Below are 26,800 nucleotides of genomic sequence, written 5' to 3' on the forward strand. Positions count from 1 at the left end.
CCCCCCAGCTTTTTCGTTTGGTGGTTATTCCAATAGCCCCCATTGTTTTTAACAACACAATAAAATGCATGCTTATTGACCCAGTACTGTTGTGCAATAGCTATACTGTGTGAAACGCTTTAATGAATTCAACCACAACAACTGAGCCATCACAAAGCCTTCCACCGCGCATATGCGCATTCGGCATGCGTCCCCATGCCATTGTTTGCTGGTAGCTAAATCTATTTGACGTTTCCTCCCTCTTGCATTGAAATTTGGGATGTGCTCGCTTGCATCGCTGTGTGTGAACGTATATGTATGTATGCGTGCGTGAGTGCGCGCACACCCACACCCATGCGCGCGCGCATCCCCTCCCCTACCCAACACTACGTCCATGTGACAAGAGCTCCTCGGCCCCTTTCGATTCCCATGGATCGAATTACTGGCTGCTCGCTCCACAGCGCAGCCCACCGCCTCTGCTCCAATCACGGGCAGGCTCGCGCTCCCCCCGTTCTCACCAACCTACTGGTTCACAATTTCATACATCGGTCTGGAGGTATTGCCTCACATCAACCCAACTTGATTTCTCATTGCTGTCTGAAGATGAGAGTATCCATCGCGGTGCCATCTGCATGCTTGACCTATCTCGGGCTCTAGACCCGGAGCTGGGAAGGGAGGGAGAGTAACCTCTCTCTTCTGTCACCATCGCTCGCTTTGCGTTCCACGGACACCGGGAGCAAGCCGACACTCGATTAGGAGAGAAATAATTGAATCGTATAGCGAATTTGTATCCTTTCTCTCTTAAACAAGCATCCTAATCCAGTCTTTCACACTGGAAACATATAAGCAGTGAGAAAATAACTAGTCTCAGTAGCCGCTATTTCTGCCGTGGAAATACAGTTGGTAGGGTGTTGAGCCCTACTCGTATTTGGTGAACCCTGGATTTAGTGAACATGGAGACGGTGGAGAAGGAGTGCGGGGCGTTAGGTGGACTATTCCAGGCTATTGTCAATGATATGAAGGTAGGTTGGAGATCCTTATTGTTCGCAACATGTCAGTTATTTTCCAAAAGCAATGAGGTTCCCCAATGATTACCGCATTTATTTTCCCCTTGATGAAATGGAACCGCTTTTCTGTCATAGTTGCGGCGATAGGCTATAGACGACCAGACTGTATTCATCCGAAACGACTTTCCCCTGCAAGGTTTGCGCATTCGTGGCGCTATATAAATGTTCCTTTGACAGGCACAATAATTGAATCCAATTTCTAGAGTAGCCTACTATTTCATGTGTTTTGTGTGTCAGCGTTGGGCTGCTCATAGATGGATACAGCTAAACCTAGTCACCATGTATGCTCGGTTTTAAATGCATGTGTGTGTTAGGGTGAATAACACACATTAATGGATTGTGGCTGTATGTATGATATAAATACGTTTCCATATAGGTTTCATTAACATAATAAATGCATAGTGTCAGATGTAGGCTAAGCACGCGAAACTCGCATGCCCTTATGATACCCTTCCGGTATGTTGCGCGTCTGTAAATATAGTCGCATTGTTTTAGGCTTTGTGTGTGAGAAACAGCGACTTTTCTCCCGCTTGTAGAAGGAAGCGCCATTGATTTTCTGTCAAGTTAATTTTTAAAGAGGCCGTGTGAGGATGAGAACTCCGACAGCCGTCATGCGTCCAGCAGTGCACGCCTCTGTCTCTCTAGATTGCCCCATAGTGTTGGCCTAGTCTACTGTAAGGTCAGGCCTTCAGGTTTTAAAACAAGGGTCCATTTGAGCAGCAGTGGTCCAGATAAGATGTCAAGCCATGCTCTTATCTACACCCTCAGTCACTAGCCTTTAGATTATCGGACTTACTAATGGGACAGTGTTACTGTCTTGACTGGAAGTGTCAGCTCTCACATGGGATGAGTAAAATGACTGATATTTCCATCATGGCCGTATCATGATCAGTGCCTTTGTTTCCTTTCTCTGAAAAACCATGGCTTTGAAGCTAAGACAAGGGAATTCTACGTCATCCGGCAGCCAGTCTCATGTGAATAGGACCGCAGTTAAACCCATGTTTTTCTTGGTTATTATTTCTGGATGCACCCTCTGGCTGTTTGCGCATCACAGGATTATGAGGAGCTAGGGACATGTAAAAATGCTACCTCAGATTAACAACATCCCGTATTAACAACCCATGTCACACACTCCACTCTCATGGTTACATCTCAAGCTCTCTCCTCTATCTTTCTATCTCCCCCTTTCTCCTTCTCTACTGTACACACTCATCTCATTAATAATTGAAGCCATATTTTCCATGGTCTTCATCTGATCTCTTACTCCGTGAAGGATACCTGAAATATGGGTCAAGTGGTCATGGCAGCAGCATTCATTCACCAGTGGTCACCTCTTATGTTGGTCATTGTAATACTGTTTTTGGTGGGTGTTCCCACAACAGAGTGAGATGCCGTCTGGTAAGATCTAAGCCACTGGCTGCCTGCTGTGTTAGTCCTCTAACTCCAGAGTGCAAGTTGTCACTTATGACCCACCTCTCAGGGGGCTCTTGTGGAGGCAGACGAGAGGAACATGCAGAATTCCCTATGATACCCAGCTGTTTGTCAGAGATTGTCATGCGAACAAGGGCCTCACCTGTTTGTTCTTTATAACTGTCTGTGCTTAAGATGTATTTACACTGGTAATAGTGTGGGGGGATGCTGGCATAGTACTCAACGATAAACTTGCACGATTACACCACCAGCGGTCAATGATTCTTTGTTGCAGTTGAAACATGGCCCACATGACAGCCTTAGACAAAAAAGAATAAAACATCTCTAAGCAATAGAATGAAAATAAATTTAATCACACACTATACAGACTTATCTAACTGAGAAACGCATTATTTTACTACTCCAGTTTTACATTCCTAAACAGTTGACCCTATACAAGTCTCAGGTAATCAGTTTCAAATGGAGCTGGTTTAGCTTCCATTCCTCTCATCTTCACCATCCCTTTGTTTCTGAACCAAATGAGACAGCCAAAGTGCATGCACAGCCACCAGTCAAATGTCATGTGTCTCCTCTCACTGGCTATGTTTCTACTCACACTGCAATACAGTAGAGCGCCAGGACAAGTGAACCAAGGTCCTCTCTGATATTTAAAAATACTGTACTGGAGAATGTGCATTGCAATCTCAGTGACATCAAGGACCCCCCCCCCACACACACAGTTCTTTAACGTAAGGGGTTTAGCTCTTTGTTTTCCCATCTTACCGCATGTGTGTAAAGGTGGGGTTTGTCAGCCTCCCTGTAAATAGATGCTGAGGCAGTGCAGGCTTAACATCCCTCAGGGCTAAATGTTATTATTGCATGGTTGTTATCTGTGTGTTAGTTCGATCAAGGATTGTGTGAATTTCATTTGAAGGTATGGGAGGGGTCAGATTCGCGGTGAGCTTTGTCTCCCCTTGGCCCCGGGCCGGTGTACTTTCAAATGCTCAGTGGGGGGCCAGTGGAGACTGCCAGACAGAGAGTCAGCAGTACATATGACTAGAGCGAAGATTTGGGCCTGGAGACCATGAGTTCGCTGCGGTCTGTCCACCAGCTGGACCAGTCGTTGATCCCTGCGGTTGACATTCTCAGGGCCTGCTACACTTCTCTCCAAGGTGTTTGCCTTCGCATGAGCACACAAACCCACACAACAGGCAACAACCATCTGTGTCAAAGGTTTTCTATGGTTGGGGGAAAAAGTTAGTGCACCTTGTGGAAATATCTGTATTTTTTTCAACAGCTGGTGTTGCACCCTTTGGCTAAAATAACTTCATGTAGCTCTTTGTTGTGACATACCTGGACTAGGAGGACTTCTTTGCATTACTGCCTCAACTGTGTCATATTCAAAGGCGTTATTGCAAGCACGGCCCCCTTCAACCCCCCCCCTTTTTTTTTTTGACACATAGCCTCACATGCTCAAGAAATCTCTGGTACAATATGGAATTTGTGATTGACTCAATAAGTTGACCAAGCCCTCAGGGAGCAAAGCAGCCCCAAATCTTCCTCGCTTTACGGTTGATATAAAGTTCCTTTGTTCAAAGGCTGTTTTTAATTAGGGTTAAGGGTAGATCTCACAGCACCGGGGTTAAGGTTAGGGTTAAGGTTTGGCCTACGGGTTAGGAAACAAAAAGGTTTAGGTTAAAGTTTGGTTAGGGTTACGTCTCACAGCTCTGGGGTTCAGGTTAGGGTTAGGTATCACAGCACTGGGGTTAAAGTTAGGGTTATGGTTTGGGTTAGGATTACAAAAAAAAATCACTTCAAACAAATTTTTGTTGTGACAACACCAATGGCCAAGGCAGGCTCCAGGTTCCTCAATGGAGCATTGGGTCACGCGCCTTTCTAGGATGCGGAAGGTTGCTGATTCAAACTGTGGTTACTGCTTTTTTTTTTCTCCATTGCGACGTTATTTTAACGTTATTTTACTGCACGTAATATATCTTACGAAATTCCCTGCCTAAAATGTACGTAAAATAGTCTACGTCATCCTTCTGAGACCAGGTTGTGTCTTGATATACTTAAATGAGATAAGCTGTAAAGCCCCAGTGACATTCATTGTGGCTAGAGAGGCCTGTAGATCCTTTATTGTTACTCTGGGGTTCTTAGAGACATCTGTGAGCATCTTTCTGTCAGCTCATTGGCTGAATTTGGTGGAACGACCTGTCCAATGTAGAATTCCAGCAGTCTACACTTTACTCCATTGAAAATCCATCAGACAGTGGAATTATGTACTTTGATTGCTTGAAATTTGGCTTTGTTAACCCTTCCAGTCTCACCAGCATCAATGATCCTTCTTCAGAGGGTTTGTGACCTTGGCATGATGTGTTACCACGCACCCAAATGCTTAAGACCAATCTAGACCAAGTTTCTAGTCTTCATGGAAGGCTAGACCCTCCTAAGTTTCTCTTTAATTATTTTATTTTCATGTGCACCTGTTTTGGTGCACCTGGTCCTAATTTTAGCCATTTTACATGATGAAAAGGGCAGGATTGTACTAACGTTTTTGCATTGCATTTCTGTGTATTTTAAGTCCACAAATGGTTTAAAAGTTTTTGTGTATTTATTGTTTGACTTGATAAATTGGGTTACCTTTATAACTAATTATGGCTGGGACTTAGCTCAAATATCCATACTTAAAAGAAAAGAAATACATTCACATGATTCAGTGTGTATGCGTGTGTGTGTGTTCTGTATAGATTGCCTTCTCAAATTAGTCTCTTTAATTAACAATTACTTTTAACCATACCCAGTGATGTCTGTTATAGATCATGTGGTTATGAGATGTATTGTTTGTGAGTGTTTATACAGTATCTATGTGTTTTATTTTTTGTGTTTACTTTCATCTCAACTGGGATGGCAGATCGCCCTGTAGTTCATTTACTGAAATCCTTGCTTCTTTGAATCCCAGAGCTGTCAAGGTAAAACATCTGTTGTTGTGCCCTTGAGCAAGGCAGTCAAACCTTTAGGATTCTTTAAGTCACTCTGGATATGAATGTCCTGAAGTGGCAACAACAACATAACTAAACATGAAAGTGTCTGATGAATCACAAAGTTTGTGCACTTAAAAAGACATTTAAAGTCTGACTTTTCTTCCTATGACTCATTGCATTAAAAATAGAACATACAGGCAGTGTGTATTTGTATGTGGGGTCTGGTTAGCTTGGGGAGATCCCATAGCATTGCTCAGAGTGCGTGTTAATGGCTACACATGTGTCCCGTCTCTGGACACTGCCTTTAGGCAGAGAAGCAGAGAGGACATGCATCCTCGTGACTCATGCATCTGCATTCCGTCAACTTCTCATCTCTTTGTTGGGGCCATTGATGCTATGACTACGTGCAGGGCCCCGGACCTCCAAATGAGCATGTGTTCTCTGTCTCTCATTAGGCTTGTTAGAGATGAATCGACTGGTTTCAGATTGAAAGATCACATTGGGACAGTGCCAGTGGTTCCCAGAGCAGGCTTTGTTGGGTCTGTCAAACTCATTTCATCAAATTAATTTGTTGACTGTAAAACCGGTCAGTACTGTGATAATTATGAACAGGAAAATAAATGGAGCAATCAATGTTTCTTTTTTCAAAATCGAGCTTCTCGAAGAACAAATTGAAGTGGTTGGTTTCTTATATGCACAATACAATGTGCTTTTCACAATTATGTCATGCATAAACTATATTTGTGTAGGTTCCCACACACAAGACCCTATTATTTTACTATGGGTCTTACTAACTACAGTTCAGTCATGCTCACCCATTTCCTCAAGGTCACCCCACCCTCCAACAACATCCACCTTCATTCCTCGCTGTCTCTTCATGACGGACAGCCATCAGTGACCAACCCCAGAGTTCTACAAAAACCTTTTTATTCCTCTGTATCAAAGTGGTTTCTGTCAATCAAACATAGAACCTCAGTGAAGACTCCCAATACATTAGGCTGAGTGGGGGCGGACCCATATTTGCACTATACGGATGCAACCATGTCTCTCTGAACCATGAAGATCTTTGCCTACCAGGCCAGAGAGCTAGAGTTAAGATGGACCACTTGAGCAAAGGCAGGATCTATCGTTAAGTATGACTGAGAGATGATAGGAGAAAATGAAATAAAATCAATAAAAACACATATAGGGAGAGAGAATGAGAGCGATAGACTGAGAGGGAGGCAGGGATTAGAGGAAGCGAGACAGGCATGGAGGAAGAGAGACAGGCATGGAGAAAGAAGCGGTTCCTCTCATGTTAAGTCATTTCCATTATTCATTTCTGCATGGCTGCAGGCCACTGTGGTAAATGGCGAAGAGGGAGATTATTTGCTACCAGTGAGTGAGATGCACTGCATGGGTGGGAATATGAGATTGAACCAAACCTGCTGTTTTTATCAAGTGCCTAGAACAGCCCAATACCACGCTACACTAAATTGAGATAGGATAAGCTGCAAATGCCCCAGCCAGACAGACCCAAACAGGCATCAACCTCCACCTGCCAATCCTCCACCCCCTTGGCCAACTCAGCTCCTTTCCATCCTCATCTCAATTCTTCCTTCAGCCTTCCATGCGGCTGAAGACTTAGAAAAAGAACTAGAAGCGGGTGTGAGCATTGGACCGTCTCAACCTTATCTGTTTAGAATGTCTGGAAAGTGGAAGGTCAAGTTCCGACGATCAGAGAATCATCATGGTCTCACAAAGACAACTGAGAAAGGTTTTGAACCAAGCCCGAGGAGAATGTAGAATGTGGCGAATGCATTCGCATATTTTAAAATTCGAAAGACTTCAGCGGTGTCTATATGTGATTAACCTTGCCCCGTAACAAAAAGTATGCATGGAATCTTTCCCACTTTATTAACATATTTAGATTGATAAGATCCTCGTCCTCATAATATTTCTGTTTTATCTGACAACGACGTGTTGCCTGCGTCCTAATGTCATTTGAGAGCAGCATTTCACCAACATGATGTCACCATCACCTAAAGCATTGGGACAGATTTACAGTGCAGTTTAAAGGGGTTTGGATGGTGACACGTTCTGTACTCCAGCACATTGCATTTGAAATGAAAAAATAACTATGTGGTTAAAGTGCAGACATTCAGCTTTATTTGAGGGTATTTATATCTGTGAACCAAGTGAAATATAGGTTGGGTGAATGATGTTTCAGAGATTAAGTGGTATGCTTTTTTTTTTTTAGCAAACTGTAACCTTCTGTACTTGAGGCTTACCAGTCTGTTGCATCTGGTGGTAAACTGAGGTCAATACTGGTATAGTCTTCTCTTCATGGTACTTTGACACATCTATGGTTACGTCCTTAAGAGTGTTCTTGTTCTGTTCGACAGATTAAAATAGGTTTTTCTTTACAATTGCAAGGACTCTTCGGTCATCAACTACAACTGCCTTCCGTGGTCTGCCAGGTCATTTGTGATTGTTAAGTTTAACTATTCTACATTCTCAAGAAAGTACCAAGATTTTTTATTCTGACACGCCTTATGTTTTGGCTGTGTGTGATGGATTTATTCTGGCGTCATGATTGCCTGTGGTACCGGCATTGACACCTCTTTTCTTATATTTAGAGACAGCAGCAAAATACTCCAAATTACAATGCTACACATAGAATTATCTCTAAGTACACTTGGGCAGCCAACGGGAACTTTTGTTTCCCTAAAATTTGGAGTATATAAAACAGCGATTCTTCCTACTGGGATCAAAGTTTATGGATGTAAATACTAGCAATGGACTAAAAATGATTGGCCAATGACGATATATAGAAAACACAATCGGCCAATGGCAATACCTATGTTTTGTCTTATCTGTACTTGTTTAATTAAATTAAAATGTTGCTTATTTGTACACTATTCCTTAAAATGGATTGGTACCAGTTGCTGGCTGATATACTGGTGCATCCTAGGGCAGGGTGATAATTTGATAAATATCGTTAATAATAAAAAAAAAATCAATAATGAAAATAGCATAATTGTTGATATCATGATATTTCTAATTCTGCTATTAATTTATTCAGAATTGGAAAGGATATATAATTTGGCATGAAGTTGTAATGCAGCCCACCAGTGTTATTTTATTTGCACTACTCCGAGTTTTAGTTTAGTTTGTTACAGAGAATACTATTAGTTAAAGTTGTACAAAACAAAACTTGACCTCTTGCATTTAACTTAAGGTTAAACAGTATATAAGTATGTTTTAAGATTATAATGACAACATAGATATACAAATAAATATATCGTTTGAATATATTGAATCAATGAAAATCTTGAGTATATCGGGGTTTGGGCCACACCCCGAGCCCTAGTGCATCCCTAGTAAAGTGTCCCAAATGTTTGCTGACACTTTAACTTCTTAGTGAATGTTTGCTTTCAAATCCAGTGTGGTGGATTATATCACCAAAACAACAAAACCTTTATAACTGTATATCTTTCTTTGTGTATTGTTGAACTGCAGAGGGCCTGGCAGTCTATTGTATTTAGTTAGCAGCTGGAGCAACAACAGTTGAGGCTGGAGTCACCTGGCAGGCAGATTGTTCACAGTATCTCTCCTTGTGACAGTTGGTACAACGTTTTAGAAATGCCCTAATCCTGAGTTTGAATCATTGGAGAATTGGGTTTGGTCTTGAAACTTGATGACACCAGTGAGCATCTTGGGAAATCTGAATGCTTCCATTGAATCAAAGTCAGTCATTTACTTGTCAAGTGCACAGAATAGCATACGTCATTATGAACAATGAAATTCTTGTGACATGGCACGCAACTTCTACATAGTAATTAAGAAATATATAAAGCTAAAATAATAACAGAAAATACAAAATATACATACCAATAGTGACTAGAAGCAATTTCAAATAATGTTGAAAGGGGAATATGGACAGTATGAATAGAAATCTTAAATATTATAAATATAATTGTTGTAGTGCCTATAGATGGATATATTAATGTACAGAGAAAGTGACCAGAGCATATGAAGTGTACTTGTGGACAATAAGTCCACTCCTTGTTGAGGAGCCTAATGGTCTGGCGGTAAAAGCAGTTTTTGAGTCTGGAAGTGTGTCCTGATGCTCCGGTAACGTAAACCAGTCTTGTCATTTCGTTTTGCCTGAGTCCAGAACTTCAGCTGTCTTCATGAGGTCTATGGACTTAAGACAAGCCCTTGGAGAAGTACTGTCTTGGAACTAAGTATCAGGAGCTCTCCTGGACTGGAGTTTATGCAACACCGTGTAAAAGAGTATGTGCTGTGCCTGCGTGTTAATGTGTATCTCAGCTTCCAATTATTTAATCAAGCTTAGCTGCATGTACCAATTAGTCTTTTGTCGTTCACCCGTCTGTAGCCTGTCTGGGTTTCCCACAGCCTATAAAAGGTCATCCCAATAACCCAGGGCCCATTGACTGGGTCCTCGTCTAACAGTTGCTATTGAGGTTAGAGTGCGGTCAGGGAGATGCCTATAGCACCCACCCCAGCCCATCCAAAATGGGATTCACCCCCCCCCCCCCCCAAAAAAAAGCCCTGGATAAAGAACTGTGAAATTAGACTCTATTGTTGGGATGTTTTATTTGTCTTTTAAAGTCTGAATTGGCCTGATTAAAGAGCCGAAATTGGGCTAATCCAGTCTCTCTACTGAATCTGTGTTTTATGTCATCCCTCAGAGAACAAAAGAACAAAGGGATGAAGCTGTGAGCTTTTCATCCACTTGAGTCAATATGGTTGGTAAAAAAAAAAGTGAACTGAGTTTAAATGTCCTTTTTGCACAAAAATAGGTCAGTGGCCGGTAAAAGCACTGGAGAATTCTGCTGAGTCTAGCTAGCCTGTGTAACCTTTAACCTTTCACCTTTGAGGATGGAGAGAGTGCTGATGGAAGAGAGAGAGAGAGACAGAGGATTTGCTGCGTATGCGGGAGCGGTCGGGCGTGAGTTGTTGCAGTGGCGTTTTCTGCGCGCTCTCACGACTGTCCGGACGTCTTTATGTGCAGGAATTAGTGATGTAATGTGTTTTCAGTGGCTGACTGGCCGTCATGGGGAGAGCACAGCTGCAGACCTGCCCTGTGGCAGTGGGCCTGCTCCGGCAGAGCACCAGCACCCACACCAGTGGTTCCATCAACGTCGCAGTTACGTCAAGCTGCCGTTTGCATGCCTTTACCCCCGGTGATGGGAACTGTAACGGATCGCCAATGAGACACCGCCGCTGTCGTGTAGAAAGATGCATCACATCTGCCTTCTTTTAGTTGCCTCCGCTCTACGTCCTCAATCTGTGTCTGAATTTTCACTTCATAGATTTAAATGACTCTCCAAGTGTTCCACTTGGGTTCCACTTGGTTAAGGTGAAAGGGAAAGAGCCCGCTGTATTTACCTGCGAAAGGTGCATGCTGGCCAAATGCGTGGAGGGAAAGCGGCCCTTATCTCATGGTTTTTGTAGGTCACGTAGCGACTCGAGTGGGGGCGTTTGAGCTTTTTTTTGAGGATGGAACAGGAATACCTCAAGCATGAAAGGAACCCAGCGCGAGACATTACACAATCAGGGACTGCCAGGCTCTCCTCAATTGGATTAAAATGCCCTAATATGCTAATAAGGGACAGGCCAGCAGGGTTGTTATGGGGGGTGTGGGGGGGGCGTTGCCCACTCCTTATCTCCCATCCACAAGGCCCCTCCTGATGGACGTCAGGCATGCCACACAGATTAGAGTGCTTCAAACACTGACGGGGAGGCCGTGGGGAAATGGGGCTCTGATTTCAGACCAAATTAACTTACATCAAACACTGAGAATGAGACGAGGGATCAAAGGGCGAGGCGTCCGCTGTAGCCCCCCTGTGACATCACCACGGTTGGGCCCCTTTTCACTTCCCCTCTCGTCTCCCTCTCTGCCCGACTCCCTCGCTCCCACCCTGTGTTTTTTCGCTGTATCCACCTTTCCCATTATCCTCTTCCTCTCTTTCCTTTTACTGTATCCCTCTTTCCTATTTTCCTGGGTTGTTTTATTTTGTCCCTGGTTCCTTTCTCTTCTACCCCTCTTTCTCTCAGCATGCAGGGGGTTTGAAGGCGGGTGGCAGGAGAAGGGTGGGGGGGGTTGTTTGGCGGTACTTGCTGGCGGAGATCTCCAACCCCCAGCTGTGTGGTGGGGTGAGGCTTATTTTGCCCTTGGACAGACCGCAGTCTGATGTGCTGATAACAGTGGCAAAATGAGGTGGGGGGGGTTTGAAAACATGCTCTGCCCTGCAGGTGGAAGAGATGTTATAGTCGACATGTAAGAGGATGCACTTTCCTGTTCCTTCTGGATAATTGGCGTGTGATAATGGCTGCGACCGAAAATAAATTGCATTTATCTAGGGGGTGGAAAAGAAGAGGACTCTGTAGTGTCATTTCTGGGGGAGAAAATAGGCTTTGATTTGTGTTGCTGTTCACTGGTCCCTTTGATGCCTGCAGTTGCTAGTGGCCGGTGGAGACAGAGGCTGCGTTGCCCAATCACAACCAGTGATGACTCAGACCGGAGAACACACTAGACATATTTGTCATCCTGACGGTTTGCCGTAACGTCACTCAGCCCAGGAGTTTGTTCTCTTCACAGAAGGTGCAATGTAGCTTATAAAGCCATCATAATCATATTAGTGAGCATACACAGGTGGCGTACGCCATTGGGACCAACTCCATTGACATAAAGGACGTGCGTTAAACCCTTCAGTCCTGATATTTTCACTGTTTGTGTTGCATACTAAAAATCCACCCCTAACGTATAGTTCTCTCTGTTTCCAGTGCTCCTACCCGGTGTGGGAGGACTTCAGTGCCAAGGCCACCAAACTGCACTCACAGCTCAGGTAAGCCCCAGCCACTGTCCTGTGTATGGATCAGTACCAGTCTGTAAGCCCCAGCCACTGTCCTGTATATGGATCAGTACCAGTCTGTAAGCCCCAGCCACTGTCCTGTGTATGGATCAGTACCAGTCAGTAAGCCCCAGCCACTGTCCTGTGTATGGATCAGTACGAGTCAGTAAGCCCCAGCCACTGTCCTGTGTATTGATCAGTACCAGTCAGTAAGCCCCAGCCACTGTCCTGTGTATGGATCAGTACGAGTCAGTAAGCCCCAGCCACTGACCTGTGTATGGATCAGTACCAGTCAGTAAGCCCCAGCCACTGACCTGTGTATGGATCAGTAGCAGTCAGTAAGCCCCAGCCACTGTCTTATGTATGGATCAGTACCAGTCAGTAAACCCCAGCCACTGTCCTGTGTATGGATTAGTACCAGTCAGTAAGCACCAGCCACTGACCTGTGTATAGATCAGTACCAGTCAGGAAGCACCAGCCACTGTCCTGTGTATGGATCAGTACCAGTCAGTAAGCCCCAGCCACTGTCCTGTGTATGGATCAGTACCAGTCAGTAAGCCCCAGCCACTGTCTTATGTATGGATCAGTACCAGTCAGTAAACCCCATCCAGTGACATTAACTGCAATGTAATCCCCGATCTGTCAGTTCTGAGGCTACAGGTGAGAGCGTTGGTGTGTTCATTGCCAGTCATGTGTGTTCTGGTTTGCTCTGTCTCCACTCTCAGAACCACAGTGCTGGCAGCAGTGGCATTCCTGGATGCCTTTCAGAAGGTGGCGGACATGGCCACCAACACAAGAGGTACGTGGGCTTCCGGATGTGTATGTGTGAGCGATCTCTGGGGACATGAGTGGGCTTTTACTGCACTGTATGGTCTGAATGGGCCAGCGAAGGAGCATGGCTGTAGCAGACGCCATTGGGGGGTTTGGGCATGTTGGCTGGAGGGTAGGGGTTGAAGGGCCTTGTTCTGGGGGTATCCCAGCCGGGTTCACGTTTAAACCCATGCCAGAGGATTAGGGATCACTTCTCCTGTAGTTGTGAGTGTGTGAGTGTGTGTGTGTGTGTGTGTGTATGACTGAATTACATCCGTCATGCTTGGATACCACCTAAGGGAACTGGTCCTGCTGAAGGACGCTCCATGCGGATGGGAACGGCATCTCATGTTAATTGTATTAAACAGGCACTTAAGATGCTATCGGCTTTTAGAATTTTGTTAACCGATTAAAAAGTTACGTTTGGTGCCGGAAGTTAAATTCTCCACAATCTTTGATGAGTTTTCTGCCACAGAATTAGCTGCGTTTAGGGAGTCCATATGGAGATGAATAGAGCGCCGTTCCACATGAGTGTGTGAGGAGCAGAGAACAAAGGCTTGGTTTATAGGAGGAGATGTGGTAGGTGGGTGGGTGGCAGGGTTATTCTTGGCCGGGGGCATTGTTAGGATACTGGGCCGAGATCCTCTGAGGAGCCCTACCAGGCTATGTTCTATGGAGAGAGGGACAATCGAGACTGGAGGCGTTATTTTAGAAACATTGTTTTTATTAAGGGAGGTGGTTTCAAACTGGGTCTTATTGGTTCTGGTTCTTAGTGTGTGTGTGTGTGTGTGTGTGTTTTTCCACACAGGATGCATTTGTGTGTGTATGTATGAGAATGAATGTGTGTGTGTGTGTGTGTGTGTGTATGTGAGAGTCTTTTTTTAATGAGCTGACAGTGGGTACCTCCTGTCTGGGCTGTAAAACAGTATGGGGAACATCCTAATGACCTATATCCTCAAGTGACCACAGGAGACCTACCTGAGGCAGAATACACACTCACACACAAATTAACCCAAAACCTAACCTTAAAGGGATATTAACATTTTTAGGACGTTAGACTTCTTTTTCCACATCCTTTTGGTGTTAAAGCATCATCTAGACATTAGGTTTGGTCAACGTTCCATTCTTAAGATTGATTTGGCTTTATAGCTGCATGGAAGACCCATACTGCTGTAGCAGTCAACAGAATAATATTTCTTCAAAATGTCCCCACAATATACTACCCAACCCTATCATGGTCTTTGAGGTATATGTACCAGGGCTCCACAATAACGGTGGCCCGGTGGCCCTGGGCCAGTAAAAAGTCAAATTGGGACTAATAAAACTAGCATGTCACTGTCCCGATCGGGCCACTGCAAAATAAATGGAGATTAAAAAAAATAAATAAAAAATCCTCCTATTGTTTCATATCTGGCACACGCACAAATAAATACCTTGCAGCTCCTTTTGCGCACTGTTGGCCAGTAAAGCGTGGAGCAGTGATGTGACGCGTAGCTGTCTGGTATTGTTTTTCAGTAAAACATTTAAAAAACTCAAATCACTCAACTGCAGACAGCGAAGGATAACTACAAGCTCGAATTTTTTTTTTTTTACCTCAGTGCAAAAAACAATTGACCTGTTTTGACTTTGATGGAACTCACTGTACCGTCTGTCATACGTTCACGGCTGGAGCGGACAAATGTGGGCCTTTTTACAAAGGCACTGACAAATTTCACAAACAATACCTGACCCTGACCAGTCATGCCAATAGCAAACAGCACCTGGTCTGCATGACAGCCAAGCAGGTGGCTGGCAATCCGTCTTCAGGGCCCTTGACCGTACTGGTCAGGAATTTAAATGCAGATGCCCCCTGGGTGATTGCACAACTTATAACACATACCTAGTAACTAAGATGGACCAGCCACTCACTTTGTTCTCTGGGGATGAATGAGTTAGTGTTTTGTTTAAAAGTCAAATGTTTTTTTTTATGAATGTTTATAATTAGAAATATTATGAAAATATTTTTTTATGTTTTATATATCCAGAATGCATTTCATAAAGGATTAAACATATTAAGTAACGAAAATATTTGGTTATATGTTGTAACACTGATACATTTTTCTTCCTCCTCTGCCCTTGTATGTGAGCTCATATCGAAATTTGCAGAGACTCTACGTGAAATCCGTGTAGAGTCAGTACTGGTACACAAGGCTAATGCAGCAGTGACACTACAGGGGGTACATGACTAGAAGTACCATGGCTGAACATTTTAGTCTTTGGAATGTTACATTTTGCAGTTTTTGGGTGAGTGTGACCACTGCAGTTTATGTAGCGAGCATGCAACTAGAGAGCCGAATAAATCTCCGAAATGGAACAATGTCCAAAACAACTGTCTGGCTGATGCTAGCCTAAACCTAACAGTTAAGCCAGAACAGATCATTTTCCAAAATGGGGACAGGGAAAAATTCACCCATGTATTGAATTTTCCTAGTTTACCACAGTTTACTAGACCCCATTTAGATAGCAAAACCTGTTCACACTCAAACATGCACTCACATATTAAATACCTCTTTTGACATTAAACAGTCAATGTTCTTTCTGCTGCTAAGCCTTTGATGCAGAACGGTACCTCCTAGTTGCTTTGCCTTGGTTTTAGACAGGATTGCAATCTGAAGGCCGAAACCTCTGAACTACCAATGTACACTGATACCTAAAGACGGTCACCAGGTGTTGGTGGAGTCTGAAAAAACATTATGCACCCCTGATAAAGGTTAGCAAATAGGAAAGTATTAAAAAATATCAACACTAAACAGTATTGTAAGTTGTTGAGGCTATATATATTGGGCCTGTGTGTGTGTGTGTGTGTGTGTGTGGTGGAGCCTGCATGACTGGTCAGTGTTGTGGCTGTGACTGTGGCAGATGCTGGCTGTGATTAATATAGATTTGTGGGGCAACCACAAGGCACTGTTGCCTCATCCAGTGTGGTTCACAGTCCTACTTGCTCACACATGCACACACACACACACACACACACACTCAAGCACAGTGTTTATGTGGCGCGCATTACTAGGTGGACTGGACTGAATGTGGTCATGGAAATGGGGGATTTATGTATGTGATAATTGCAACCTTTCTCAATGCTAATACACAATCAGCCTTAGGCCTTTCAATAGACTTTCCAGTGAATGGAGCCTGTTCAACTTTGTCTCTGAAGTAATTGTCTCTTTAGGCCGTTTAGAATGGAAATGTCTTATTGAGAGAGCATTTACAGTAACTGGCTCCGTCTGTCTTTTTGTCTCAGCGCCACAGGGAAAATATACGCTCTGTGTCTCTTGTCTCTGTCTGTCTTTATGTCTCTCTGTCTCTGTCTTCTCAATTTCATTTTGAATCAAAATTGGACTTCATTGGCATAGGATTTTGTTTTTTGTGGAAGCAAGTGGAAGAAACATTTAATACAAAACTGTGAAAACAAAAATAAATTGTAAACAATCTGAAATACTCAGTATAACATTACGGCCATATTTTTGAGTATTATTTTAAGATATGTACAATCTAGTAAAAATGTACAAATAGTTACGATTAAGCTTGACATGGAAAACAGGTAAATATAAGAATACTGGTTGGATTTACAATGTCAGTGCTCCAATGCTTGCTATGCTTTCACCTAACAGATACAGGAGTTTATCAGTGTTTGATTTTATTTTGAATTTTGTGTGACAGTATTTTCTTAGAGTAAAATATCTGTTTCCTACATTTTGCAGGAAATGCAGCTCTATTTCCACCTATTTTTGTGGACAGTGTGCGCTTTGTCTTCTCTGGAGAGCCTGGTCTGCCTGTGGAAGCCTCTCTTGATAGCAAGGCCATGTTCAATGAGTCTGTACATAGTCAAGGTTTTTTCTTAATGTTGGATCAGTGACAGTGGTCAGATTTATTGCCTCTGTCTACTACTCTCTGTTGAGGGCAAGATTGGATTCCAATTTGCTTAGTTTTTTGGTTTATTCTTAACAGTGTGTCAAAAATATATTTTTCTCATGATTCGGTTGGGACTGACTGTGTTGCTCTCCTTGGGGCTATGCTGCTGTCTCTCTGTTTTTAGACAAACTGTTCTGAGCATCCACATTTAGTCCTAGTCCTTCTACGGTACAGACCCTGTAATTTCCTCAGGCTGGGTGGTGACCAGTGGTTCTCGGTACTGAACCATTCCATATTAGTGGTCCCTGAATTGAAACCATTAGCCCGGAATTGAATGGGCCATTCTGTGCCAGCGGAGCTACATCCATTCTCTTGGCCCAAACATGTTTTACCAAACCAGATCTGGATCCCCTCAGCTGTAATCCGACCAGGTGTTCTGCAGAATACTGTGTGTGCGTTATCTTTGCGTGCGTCTTGCTGTCCAGACCACTGTGGTCCAGTTGGGATGAAACGGTGTTGTGCGTTGTCTTTGCGTGCGTCTTGCTGTCCAGACCACTGTGGTCCAGTTGGGATGAAACGATGTAGTGCGTTGTCTTTGCGTGCGTCTTGCTGTCCAGACCACTGTGGTCCAGTTGGGATGAAACGGTGTTGTGCGTTGTCTTTGCGTGCGTCTTGCTGTCCAGACCACTGTGGTCCAGTTGGGATGAAACGGTGTTGTGCGTTGTCTTTGCGTGCGTCTTGCTGTCCAGACCACTGTGGTCCAGTTGGGATGAAACGGTGTTGTGCGTTGTCTTTGCGTGCGTCTTGCTGTCCAGACCACTGTGGTCCAGTTGGGATGAAACGATGTTGTGTGGAGGTATTTGAGGAGACGGGGCTGAAGCAGCCGGGAGATGACAGAGGTTGCCCGTTGGATCCCTGGGCCCCTCTGAGGAGACTTTACCAACTGACTGACTGACTGGGAGCACTTCAGACACATCATGAATGGACACAAAAGGAGAGGAAAATGGGATGGGAGAAAGGGAGTGATCAAAACGTACTGCGCCGTGACATGAACTATGGAGGTGATTAGTATTAATTATCACTTTTTAGCTCTGACTTATACTCCGGACGGATTCGGCTCTATCTAAGTGACTGAGCCTGAAATGTCTCCCTGGTCTCCCTTTTCACTTGATGTGTACCACACATTTGTGTCACAAATGATTTGATATTTACAGACGTATTAGGGACGTCTGTCTCGTTAGGGAACACCACCTCTGCAAAAAGGTTGACACATTCTGGTAATGCGTTTACTGCAACGGCTTTGATTGACACATTCTGGTAATGCATTTAATGCAGTGGCTTCGGCTGACGCATTCTGGTAATGCATTTAATGTAATGGCTTCGGCTGACACATTCTGGTAATGCATTTAATGCAGTGGCTTCGGCTGACGCATTCTGGTAATGCATTTAATGTAATGGCTTCGGCTGACACATTCTGGTAATGCATTTAATGCAGTGGCTTCGGCTGACACATTCTGGTAATGCATTTAATGTAATGGCTTCGGCTGACACATTTTGGTAATGCATTTAATGCAGTGGCTTCGGCTGACACATTCTGGTAATGCATTTAATGTAATGGCTTCGGCTGACACATTCTGGTAATGCATTTAATGTAATGGCTTCGGCTGACACATTTTGGTAATGCATTTAATGCAGTGGCTTCGGCTGACACATTCTGGTAATGCATTTAATGTAATGGCTTCGGCTGACACATTCTGGTAATGCATTTAATGTAATGGCTTCGGCTGACACATTTTGGTAATGCATTTAATGCAGTGGCTTCGGCTAACACATTCTGGTAATGCATTTAATGTAATGGCTTCGGCTGACACATTCTGGTAATGCATTTAATGCAATGGCTTCGATTAACACATTCTGGTAATGCATTTAATGCAGTGGCTTCGGCTGACACATTCTGGTAATGCATTTAATGTCATGGCTTCGGCTGACACATTTTGATAATGCATTTAATGCAGTGGCTTCGGCTGACACATTCTGGTAATGCATTTAATGTAATGGCTTCGGCTGACATTCTGGTAATGCATTTAATGCAATGGCTTCGATTAACACATTCTGGTAATGCATTTAATGCAGTGGCTTTGGCTGACACATTCTGGTAATGCATTTAATATAATGGCTTCGGCTAACACATTCTGGTAATGCATTTTATGTAATGGCTTCAGTCGCCTGGTTCGCAAGATTCTGCTCAACATGCTAAAAGAAAATTGGTGGGGCCAGCACAAACAACGAAATCAGGCGTTGTGACAAAATTAAAAACGCCTGTGTGATTTGTTGTCAGGGAGCTGAGAAAGGGACTCCCGGACACGGTGCAGAGTTATGGAGAGTGTGTTAGTTCAGAGTGTGTTAGTTCAGAGTGTGTTAGTTCAGAGTGTGTTAGTTCAGAGTGCGTTAGTTCAGAGTGCGTTAGTTCAGAGTGTGTTAGTTCAGAGTGTGTTAGTTCAGAGTGTGTTAGTTCAGATGTTCTCCTCTCACTCCTTCACACTTTCCCCGGAGCAAACACAGGCCAGGGGATGGCTGGAGGGGGTGGCTGGGTTGACAGGAAATCATAGGAAGACGGAAGCAAACTGTTACACACACACACGCACACACACACACACACACAAACACAAACACTGGAGACTTCATGTTGTCTGGTGGGGTCTTGATGCGTTCTCATTTTGCAGTCTTTTGGTCATCTTCCCCCTCTTCCACAGACAAATGGCTTCCTTTTACAAATGTACTCATCGCTCACTCTCTCTTCCACACCCACCCAGACAAGCTAGAGGACTATTGAGTTTGTAATGATTTCAACTGCATATTTTCATTTCCTAAACAAATATAATTTGCCAAACCCTGTCGCAGAATGATACTTATTGAGACCTGTAGTAAGTACCAGAAGGAGACGTACTCACTGAATGGCTGAAATAACTGTGGCCTCTACACATTCAAACCAGTGTGTATGGCCCTTTCTGAGCTGACAGAACCTTTCTGTCAGACTAATAGCTAATCCATTTCAGAGAATTCAATTGAGAAATGCATTTTTTGGCTGTGACATTCTGGGTTCACAATGTACAGTCTATCTCTCTCTCCGTCTCAGTCTCTCAAAGTTCAATCCCCCTTTCTTTTAACCTCTATATCTACGTCTCTCTATCTCTCTCTCCCTCTGTTCTTGGCTTCCACAGTAGCACAGTAAAATGGGGGGCTATCCCAAAAGCAGTGCTACCTCCCCACAATCACGGCCAAGGCAGCCAGGTCATAAACGTTCCAGCCAGATGTGCTCAGCCTGTGATGAGCTCGTACACGATTTTATCTGGGTGTTTTACGGCCTATGGGTTGAATAGGAAGGCCTATAATGAACATCATAAATCTGAGTCATACGAAAGGGTGTAAAATGGCTCCCCCCAAAAGGCAGAAGAAACATGGCTGCCGGCTCAGCAAATGGTTGCACGGAGCCTAATTGAGGGAAAGACGAGCAAAACAGTTAGTGTTTGCATATGTGACTTCTGGATAATGTTTAATGCTAAGAAACATAGAACTAGTTTGCTGACATGTAGATTAAAACGTAGGTTGACAGTGAACAGGCTTTCAACAGCTGCCATGTATGTTGTCAAAGATAACATCAAATGTAAGAAATCAAACAGGGATGGGGTGTTGTGGGCGGTAACAGATGCTGTACCTTAGGAAGATCAGCCTGTTGTTGCAGGAATTTGTGGTTTAAAAAGGCCCGCATTTTCTTCCTTGTACTATACGGCATTTAGTATAATATAAAGATTCACAGACTTGGTTTGGCGTAAATATATTGAAATAACCCAAATTACAAAGATGTATTCAAATTTTTCATAAAATATGTCAAAAGTAATGTTGTCAAGAACGAAATAGTTTCACCAAAAACTCTCATTGTAAGATAAATGCTTTTGCAGACTTCAGTTCCTCAGTTTTGTCCATCAATAAGCTCAGAGAACAGTGTACCAAAGGGATGTCTACATGCAGTTATAAACATGAATGGGTTGATTATATTCCTCATAACAGTGCACAATTAATGCTGCAAACTGGCCCAAATCAGCTACAGCATCTGTAAACTTCTGTAATATAATTCTCCTAACATTTCAATGGCCTGAGCATCCTCATGGCTTGGCACGATTATATCTGTCAGTGGAAGCTTTGTGACAGACGTGTAAAGGAAAACGACATTCATTTGCAAAAGGGATGATTACTGCAGGCTCATACTGGTCTGTGTAATTTCATTTGAAGGGAGGAGGCCTTTTGAAAAGGCAGCATCTTGCTGCTAATGCGTCTGTCTCAGAGACAGAGACGGATGTTGTGTAATTGTTTCTGGGAATAGAATGATAGATAGACCCAGAAAGAAAGACGGGGGTGGCATGAAATGAACAGAACAATGTTCTGTTGGCTGGAGTCAAGGTCAAGAGGAAACCCTGGATGTTGTTAGCCTGCGTGCGTGTGTGTGTGTCTGTCTGTCTGTGTGTGTGCACGTGCATGTGTGTGTGTGTCTGTTTGTCTGTCCGTCTGTGTATGTGCGCGTGCGTGTGTGCACGCTGTGTTCCTTCAACACTCCCTCATTAGGCAGTGCTGGGTGGGCGTTCCATCTCCACATGTACTAAATCAGGACTGGGTAATAACGATGCCCCCCCCCCCCCCACTGGCTTCATCGTGGTCGTCCTGACTCAGCTGCTTTGTGCCTCCCCCCAGGGAACACCTGCTCCCCCTCTAGGGGGAGTTGATGTTGGGATCAGCAGTCTAAGGCCTCCCCCTGGTAGCCCACAACACCAGCACAACATCATTAAGACGGAGACTAAACAAAACCTTATCACGGACCGGCCAGGGTTTGTTGTCAGAGCGCCGCGGTAAAAACATAACAACACGGTACTCTGTGATATCTCCTTAATACAGGCTAAATACACTTAGTGTCCTAACTGGAACTATCCTTTTACTTACTTTGAAACAAACAAAAAAAAAACACGTCTCCTTCATCTCTGCAATACAAATTCTTGAAATAATTAAAGGAGTAGAGTTACGGAGAGGAGGAAAGACGAAGAGGAGAGATGAAAGGCGGAGAGGCCGCTGTGATGACCTCATGTTGACCTTTGAGTTCACAGGGGTCGTACCAGGCGCGGCCTTGATCTGAAACTTAATCCCTAAACGCTCAGTGCTGGTCGGTCGTGATCGTCTAGCTGGTGGCGGGGGGTTCCGTTTAACTGCCCCTACAGCGCTCTTTCACCTGGATTCAGCTTGTTTTCTTGATAATCTAATTGATTACAAGAGAGAATATGATTTGTGTGAATAGCGCCCTAAAAGATGTGCTAGCTTCTAGAAATTGCCGGTGACAGCTATTGAATTAAAGAGCACTCTCCCCATTGGTTGACTCTGTGGTTGTTTGACGTGTGTTAGACATGATGTAGCTTCTGTAAAAGTGCTGATGGTTCTCAAATGCAGGGGGGAGACAGACGTGGTCGTGTGTGTTTTTCCATGGAGGCTTAGTCTACATGGGCCGGTCTGATTACAACCTCCAATGCTCCTCACGGAAAACCTGATGAGACCTGGAGCGAAGAAAGCCAAGCGTGAACACCGAAGGCAGCAATGGGAATTCTCTCTCCCTGCTCTCTCTTTCCCTCTCTCTCTCTTTGTATTTCTCTCTGTATTACTTGTCTGTCTACCTAGCTATTTTTCATGTCTGCTGTCCCCCGCTCCTCATCTAATGATATCTTGCTGGTTGATTTTTACAGTGTAATATGGTCAGCATGCTGGTTGTAATGTGTTAATCACTGTCGGGTTATGGGGGAGGCTTCAATGGCGACTGTTAGAGAGAATTCATTTCTAGTCCTTTACCGAGTGACTTGAACGTGTATTTAGAAATGGTAGATCTATGATTGCAATATTAGGGTAACTTCTCTTTGGGAAAATAATCAATTCAATTACTAAAATGTAATAATCAGAAATATTGGGTAAATATCAAACACAACATTTTTAAAAGGATAAACGCATTTCAAGTGTTATTTATTAGCTATGAACAGTTGCCCTGACAAGCAACTGTCTAACTCTCTCTGCCTGAATTATTTCTTCTATTTCTCAATGTTTCTCTCTCTTTCTGTTTATGTCTCGCTCTCTCTCTGCTTTCAACCAACCAACCAGAGAGAAGGTGGATTGCAGGCCCAGTTGCCAAGCAACGAAGAGAAAGAGCGAGTGAGTGGTGGCAGAAAAATAGCTGTGTTACCAACCAAGTGAGAGGAGAAATTTGAGAGATGACTTCTAGTATTTTAGAAACGACGGGTCAGCCGTTGGGGGATGGTAACGTTGACTCCAACATCACTGTGCACATCCTGCTTTACCACACCGTCGTATGGCCACTGGCCTCAGTTTTTGTTGATGGGCTGTAGGCTCCCCTGTGAAGTCCAGTGCCTGAGAAATGAGAGGCTGGGATGGGGGTGGGGAGATGGGGAGTACAATGTTTGGCGTTCCCTGCACAGCTCTCTCTTCCTCTCACCCCTCCGAACTCTCCCTCGTCTTTCTCTTGCTCTCTCTCTCACCCCCCTTTTCTCTCCCTCTCCCAGTAGCAGTCTCTTCTCTCATTAAGAGGAGACTTGGCCTTGGCTCTGAGGACCAGTGAGCTTCCCAGGTCCATAGAGCTGGCCTTGTGCTGGCCGCCTGGGGACAAAAGAGGACTGTGACACCAGGAAGTGTCCTCGCAGAACGGCCAAAAGCACAGAGGAGGGAGTGAGAGGGAGGAATAGACAACCATTGTGACTGTGGCTTAATTGAAGACAATAATGTTGTTTTTGTTCCCCCGAAGACAATCTCTGGAAGTGTCGATGGCCTACTTAGAAGGGAGAGAGGGGGAGTGTTGATGTGTGGGAGGTGAGAGACAGGGATAGAGCGAGTTTGTTTCTTGCTATAGCTCATTGGGTCTGTTAGATTCTCTGTTTGTGTGTGCCCTGACACTGTGGGGGGGTTGACCAGCGTCAGCTGATTAGTTGTGATCACGCCTGGGCATAGTTGACGGAGGTTCTGACCCTGTCAGGTTTCTCCTTGCTCCTCTGTGTTTATAGAGGGCTGAGAAGGTCAGAGGTCACATAGACACCGGTTATTACTGAAGTAGACCGCTTTGAACCTATTAACAACTCTTGAATATTTTTTTTTTGTTTTCTGTCAATGAATGCTAAATGATTCCAGTAAACTGAGCTTTAAGGAAAAATAAACTTGAATTTGATTTTGGATCAGGTCAGTGAGATCGACTTGTGTGTTTTTTTGTGGAGTCACATGGCCCTGTCCCGGCTCGGCTCAACCTGACCTAGCTCCAGCCCACTCCAGCTCCGCCAGGCCTAGTGTAGCCCATGGCACAGCCCATCCTAAACCAGCCCAGTGTAGACCATAGCCCAGCTTAGCCCAGTCCAACTGCAGCTTCCCAGCCTATGCAGGTTATGTTGGCTCACTAGACAGGAGGGGTGTAGGGGGTTGTTGTAGGGTTAAGGACTGTGTGTGTGTGTGTGTGTGTGTGTGTGGATCAGACAGGCCAGACCAGGGTAATCCAGGGTATTAAGTGTTGGCAGTCAGGCGTGATCTCCCCACTCCTGCAGCTACTGCTGGCTCAGCTGGACCTATCATCACACATTATATTAACCCTGGCCTGCCTGTCTGTCTCCCTGGCTTCCTGTCTGTCCCCCTGGCCTGCCTGTCTGTCGCCCTGACCTGCCTGTCTGTCCCCCTGGCCTCCTGTTTGTCCCTCTGGCTTGCCTGTCTGTCCCCCTGGCCTGCCTGTCTATCCCTCTGGCCTCCTGCCTGTCCCTCTGGCCTGCCTGTCTGTCCCTCTGGCATCCTGTCCGTCCCTCAGGCCTGCCTGTCTGTCGCTCTGGCCATCGCTTTGGCCTCCTGTCTGTCCCTCTGGCCTGCCTGTCTGTCCCTCTGGCGTCCTGTTTTGTTGCTCTGGCCATCGCTTTGGCCTGCCTGTCTGTCCCTTTGGCCTGCCTGTCTGTCCCTCTGGACTGCCTGATGGTCCCTTTGTCCTCCTCTCTCTGCCTCTGTCCTCCATTCTGTCTGTCTGTCTATCTGTCTGCTTTCCTGCCGCTCTGTTCCATCTCGCTGTTCCTCCTTGTAATTTGTATGGTGTTTTGTTAGGGCAAGTACAATCAACACTGCAAGAAATAGCCCTGGTTCATGATCGGACACATCTTAACACACATTCCAACAGCATATGTCAGTGTGTATCCAAATGGGTCCAGGCTTATGTTGGAATGTGTGAGGAGAAAAAAAAACTATAAAACAGACTTTACACTGATATTGGATTCAAAATATTACATGGTCTTCAAATATGAATATTGCACTACTCAATAGTAACATTTTGGTGAGAAGTAGATTGTGCAGCCCTCCTGTCTGTCTGTCTGCTATACTCCTCTCTCTGTTCCTCTCTCTTTCTTCACCCCCGTTCTCTTGAGACTGAACCATGTCTGTAACACACACACTTAAGTCCCTGTCACGTTTCTTTACTCAGTGCTCACTGCCCATATAGGGTCTTGTAGAAAGGGAGACCAGTTGAGCTTGCAAGTCCCATGGATCCAGACCAGACCAAACATACCAGACCATACCAGATCACACTGCACCACACCAAACCACACCACACCTTACCAGACCACTTCGAACAACACCAGACCTTACAAGACCACACCGAACAACACCAGACCTTACAAGACCACACCGAACAACACCAGACCTTACAAGACCACACCGAACAACACCAGACCCTTCCAGACCACACCGAACCACACCAGACCAAACCAAACTACACCAAACCTTACCAGACCACACTGAACCACACCAGACTTTACCAGCCCACGGCAGAACTTAACAGATTACACCAGACATAGATTTGTGTTCGTAAACATTTGGAAAACATTCCCATGCTGGACATTTTCCTTTAGAGCATCATGGGTTCCACACAGGATCAGCACAAAAAGAGCGAATGGTTTCATTAGAGGGCCTGTATTTTGGGGAGTGAAGGGATTAGTTGGTGGGTACATGTATTACAGGATGGAGGGCATGACACACAACAGCAGCACAGCAGTTTGACAGAATCTCCTTCTATAGCCCTGTTTCCCTCCCCTAACACTCTCTTTCTCTCTCTTCCGTCCCAAATGAAAGCATTTATAGCTACTTGACCCCCCCCCCCCCCCCAAAAGGCTGTCAGTATTTCTTTTCTTCGTCTCATCTTGGTCTCCATTCCTACCATTTTTGCCCCTCTCTGTTTTCCTTTTCATCCATCTCTCTACAGATCACTCCCTCCATCCCTCCACTGTCCTCCTCCTCATGTTAAAGGCCTTAGTGTGGCCCCATAGCAATGCTGTTATTCTTTTGGATTCGGGTTGACATGGAAACAGTGGCTGTATTTTATGAGGAAGGGGTCGGCCCGGCATATTTGGTCTCTCGGTTCTTTCCGCTGACTGAACCCGTGTTTCACGTCTTCGACACTGGATTTGTCCTGGCTTGTGCTGTTAAGATGTGCTCTGCTTGATTATGTGGTTGTTGTTGTTTTCTTGATGCGCGACGAACTAGAAGAGCAGCAGGCTTCTCTGTCTCTTCTGCTCTGCTTCCCATCCTGGTTGTCCCTTAGCCATCGCTGGAGGGGGCAGACTTCAGTCCAGCTGCACATGCTCTGCTCCAGTCTGTCCCCTGCCTGCGGGAGAGTTATTCAGAGAGAGGCCACTGCACCTTTTTCTTTCCGTTCCAAAAAAGTCAAAAAGGAAGGTTTTGA

At 44.6% G+C, this 26,800-nt stretch overlaps 1 protein-coding gene across 6 annotated transcripts in view; it reads left to right on the forward strand.

Annotated features, from left to right (window-relative positions):
- The first annotated feature begins 414 nt into the window (after positions 1-414).
- Positions 415-26,800, forward strand: part of mtss1lb (MTSS I-BAR domain containing 2b) — a 67,667-nt gene continuing 41,281 nt past the window's right edge. For 2 of the 6 annotated variants that reach the window (XM_020055107.3, XM_020055110.3), the window contains exons 1-3: positions 415-1,001; positions 12,236-12,297; positions 13,029-13,102. In XM_020055107.3, the coding sequence (XP_019910666.2) occupies positions 933-1,001; positions 12,236-12,297; positions 13,029-13,102 (205 nt within the window). In that variant the 5' untranslated portion in view covers positions 415-932. The remainder of the gene's footprint in view (positions 1,002-12,235; positions 12,298-13,028; positions 13,103-26,800) is intronic. The other 4 variants (XM_020055101.3, XM_020055104.3, XM_013138807.4 and 1 more) reach the window with 3 other exon arrangements.

The sequence above is a fragment of the Esox lucius genome, chromosome 2 (assembly GCF_011004845.1).
Source record: "Esox lucius isolate fEsoLuc1 chromosome 2, fEsoLuc1.pri, whole genome shotgun sequence".
Taxonomy (NCBI): Eukaryota; Metazoa; Chordata; class Actinopteri; order Esociformes; family Esocidae; genus Esox; species Esox lucius.